Source organism: Halyomorpha halys, unplaced genomic scaffold (genome assembly GCF_000696795.3).
Source record: "Halyomorpha halys isolate HHAL.00 unplaced genomic scaffold, Hhal_1.1 Scaffold708.1, whole genome shotgun sequence".
Classification (NCBI taxonomy): Eukaryota; Metazoa; Arthropoda; class Insecta; order Hemiptera; family Pentatomidae; genus Halyomorpha; species Halyomorpha halys.
The window spans coordinates 345,037-349,790 of NW_027113783.1; the positions used below are offsets into that span (position 1 = coordinate 345,037).

At 28.5% G+C, this 4,754-nt stretch overlaps 1 protein-coding gene across 1 annotated transcript in view; it reads left to right on the forward strand.

Annotated features, from left to right (window-relative positions):
• Positions 1–2,164: 2,164 nt before the first annotated feature.
• LOC106685533 (uncharacterized) overlaps positions 2,165–4,754 on the forward strand; it is a 7,177-nt gene continuing 4,587 nt past the window's right edge. The window contains exon 1 of the mRNA XM_014428273.2: positions 2,165–2,286. Within this exon, the coding sequence (XP_014283759.1) occupies positions 2,179–2,286 (108 nt within the window). The 5' untranslated portion in view covers positions 2,165–2,178. The remainder of the gene's footprint in view (positions 2,287–4,754) is intronic.

A 4,754-nucleotide genomic window follows, 5' to 3' on the forward strand; every position in this document is an offset into this window, starting at 1 on the left:
TATATATATAATGTATGTTTGTCAGTATGTATTAAAGAGAAAGCCCCCAGACTCACTGACTAATCACTAGTTCATATAATTCCCACGAAGCTTAAGTGCTAAAATTTGGCAAATGTGTTCCTTATAAGCCAACTAGGAAAAGTTAAGATGTTCTTTAGTTTGTGATTAATGGAGTGAAATCTGTAAAAGTGCCATAATTTATATTAAAATACTTTTTATGGTCATTAGTGATAATAATCTAAAATGAAACATTAATAAAAAAAAATAATTCAGTAAAATTTGTTACCAAAATTTACAATAAAACTCTAAGTTAAAAAAAAATCATGGTATGTATTAAAAAATAATTTCTAAGCAATAACCTCAAAAAATAAATTATTTACAGTATATTTTAAGTATGATAAACTGCTACGTATATTCAATTAGAAAATGAAAGAAAACGTTTAGACAAATGCCATTTTGATAGTTACCTTCTCAGATACACAAAAATTTATTAAAACCCACAGATATAAATTTAACAGGTTTCTAATGAGTCAGGTGTCTATGAGTGTGCTAACTGGGCAGGTATTGCGCGATTGGGTGACAGCGATGTCGCTAAGACGCTACATGGAAAAATAAAACAGGAACTATTGTAATGTGTCCTTTTGAACATTCAAATTTAGGCACTAGACTATATTTCTAATGTTTTATTTTTGCTTAGAGCTACTAGTTCTTCAGTTAACGAACTCAGGCGTTTCAAAAGATAGGTGATGGAATATATAGAAAAAATAAACAGTCGATAACAGAATTATTTAGTTCACTTCAAATGGTGAATAAATTTCTGATTCTTTGTTTAATAACCTAGGTAATAAAAATGCTTAAAGGTTTGAAAGTGTCCATAATTATTATCGTGACGACTTTATTTTATGCCTGTGGAAGAGGGTTCAATATAACTAGTTGGAAAAAGTTATTAAAAATAATTAGCATTATAAATAAAAACAAAAACAATATTAATCCATTTGATCCCAACTTCAATTTTTTTTTTTTATTAAACTTGGAGCAATCCTTTTACTGCTGTAAGTAAAACAAGTTTCAAAAATTTAACTAAAAATCACTACTTGGCAGAGGAGCATCATTTTCCCTTCAAAATTTGGGTAGTGGGGATGAAAGGATAATCGGTAAATTTATTAATAATTAGACAAACTATTAAAAAAAATAATCATAATGACAAACCAAAGATATAAATAATTAATAATACTGGAAATTATATTACATGATATATCATTGTTTCATATAATTAAAATAGTTAAAACTTGTTTTATATTTTTTTATTGTGGTACACCACACCTGGTTTGGGTAAAGCTTGGGATAATATAATATATCTCTCCTTTATGTCTTCCATTGTTTGGAATGCTTTTCTACATTTCTGATGTCTGGGTCGACCTCAAATACTTATTTTTTTGTATTACATAAAATACGTGATCACTTTTCTTATGGATTGATGCTGGTTGACAGTTAATAACCTTACAAATCAAGGGTTATAACAGTTTTAATTGTCATTCAATTTAATTATGTTTGTGCAACAATTATTTTCTGCAATGTGTTTCCTATCTTTTTTAGTGAAACGAAGTGGAATAAATATTGTTTTGTTTTTTATGTTAGTGATTAAAACCGTCCTATGAACGTGTACCACTCTCCTTTTTTCCCTCCCTCTGGTATACAATAAAAACTAGTATTTTAATTTTTTTTTAATAATTAGGGCATACATAAGAAGTTAATTAATGGTAAAATAAATAAATATTATGCAGAGGGGATGCTAGGAGAGAGAGATGGAGTGGGAAAGAGAGAGGTAGTGGGAGAGGAAGAGAGAATGGGAGGGAAAGAGAGAGTGATGTTAGGGGAGGGTAATTAAAATCGTTCTTTGGACAATTCATCTTGTAATTTCACTGGTCCACCTTGTTTGTATTTTTCATTTCTTAAATATAATGTATTTGTAGTGCAACTTTAGTACTCCAAGTAACACCTGTAGTCAACATCTAAATGTTAGTACATACATCTGCACTACAACCCATATGCGACACAACTCCTACCAAGTTTATGCTATAAAATAGTATTTGGTATCACTTTCATGCGTGAACATTTATAAATCAAGAAATGCCTCATAACAGTACTTGACATAAGTACAACAGATAAGATAATGTAATGATGAACGATTCGGTCAATAAGATTTATTTAGACAGTGCTACCTTGATATTGGAGAACATGGTTTCACGGCATTTGTTTCTCTTGGGACTATTCGTACTTGTTCAGGTATTTATGGGCTATAATTTAAATTATTATTCATTAAAACATTTAATTAAACGCATAGAAGGCATGAAATCTCGTAGACGCAATTTCCTGTATGATTTAAGTATGTACAAGTTTATTTTTATTTATTGGGGGAATTGAAATTGGAGTTGAGCTGTAGTTCGTTCGTTATTTAATAAATTTGTTTTTGTCCAAATTATATTATTAATTTATATTAATAAACTAGGTTGTAAGATGATATATAAATATTTTGTAGATTTGGTTATTCCCTTTTTAAATTTTAATTTCTTTTCCTTAGAAATGTCTTGCTTCAATAGACAGTACTTCAAGACTCAGATTGACACGCTAATCCATGATAACAGATAATATTGCCGGTGTAATCAGTGGAAATAAATTTCTTTTGAAATAACAACATTTAATTGTTTATATGTAATTATGTAATCATTTCCTATTGAAATGAAACAAACATTTAAATGATTTAAATTAATATTGAAGTAAACCGTTATTAATTACGCAAGTATGCCGGGAATAATATAACATTATAGTATATTTATATTATATTGATATCATTACAAAGACAATCGAATTGTGATATATCTGATTACAAAAAAATCTCAAAAATACGAAAAAAATTCATGTAATTCCCTTTTAACCAACTCTGATTAAGTTGACATATTGTAGTACCATACATATAGTTTCCCTCAGAGCGAATTTAGAAATATATCTATGACGTTCGAACTGATAAAGAAAGATTTTGTTCCTTCATTGTATTCATAAATAGCAACAATGACAAATTAGCTTTGTAATGTTGCATTCTTTAGATCTTACATCATCTCTACATTTGTCAGCGAAATGATGAGATGTGAGAAATATTTCAACCGAATGTGGAATTACTTTAAAGAGTTATATTAACTAAATTAGACAAGATTTTTCTTATCTAGTAACAATAAAACTATTAAGATCCCTAGAATTGCGAGTTGTCCTTGTTACGAAAGGCACAAGGTACTGAACAATAAAAGTTTTGATTTTAAAATTTTAGGCAAAAGTGTAAAAATCTGTTAATCACATTTCCATGTGTATTATCGTTTATTTCAATTAGAAATATTTTTCCGTGTGTTTTCTTCAGATGTATTTACAGAAATGATAATTTTTCCTTAATGTGATTTATTTAAAGTTTAACAAATAAATTTCTTTATTAAAGCACGAAAAATTTTAAAAGTGAAAATGGTAATTTTTTTTATTAATTTAGTTTTATTTATTTTTTTTATCATGTCTTATTCCTGTCTTCCAGTAATATAGAGAGTGTCACATTCGATATTTTTTCCACCACTACAGATAATTCCTTATCTTTTTCCCTGATTTTTTTTTTAAGTCTCCCTGATTTTTTTTTTAAGTCTCCCTGATTTTTAATCATACCTGAGGGAGTATACCGTTTCTTGATAGTTTTCGTCCAACATATTAGAATATTGATACTTAAAATTACTTAATTAAATATTTTTTAATATCCGGGTTCGAGTAATTGACGACAGAAGGACCAAATAGAAATATTCAAGTTAAGCTTCAAAAACCTCCCATCGTACAACCAGGCCGATTCTATATCTTCCTTATATATTATGTTATTCCTTATTATATTATCTTCTGATTCTTATACGTACCCTATCTTTGCTAAATGAAATTAAAGTGAGGCAATATTCCTAATCATAGTATGAAAACCTATGTACCGAGAAGCAAGACATTATTAAACAAAACGGTAAAATAAAATTGTCAGATAACAAAAAAAGTTTGTTTTTTTTGCCCTATAAGGTGACAAAATTTTCACTCCAGAGATAATGAAATCATACTATATAAGATATACATATATATGAAGATGTCTAATCTGGCAATATTTCGTATTGGAAGAAGTTTATGTATGAATTAGATTGTACGAAGACAGACCGGGTAGCGGTCAATAATGGTACAAAATAGTAGAAAAAACTATTGCAGGGCTTCGGAAATTGCTAATTTTTTTATTAATTTAGTTTATTTTTGTTTTTTATCATGTCTTATTCCTGTCTTCCAGTAATATAGAGAGTATCACATTCGATATTTTGTCCACCACTACAGCTAATTCCTTATCTTTTTCCCTGATTTTTTTTTATGTCTCCCTGATTTTTAATCATACCTGAGGGAGTATCCCTTTCTTGATAGTTTTCGTCCAACGTATTAGAATATTGATACTTTAGATATGATATCACAATACCTCTAACGGTGACTGTTAGAGGAAATGATGACTTTGTTTACGACTGACAGAGAGTGATTTAAATGGCTTTAAAAGAATGACATTCATTTTATTAACTTCTGTTTCCATCAGGAGGCCGAGTTCAGTTGAAATATAGGTTCATTGCTAAATTGTATTGCTATGATCGTCTTCTTCATTCATTATTTTTTTAGAGAGCTAATTATAAAATATTAAATTATATTTAGATTAAATG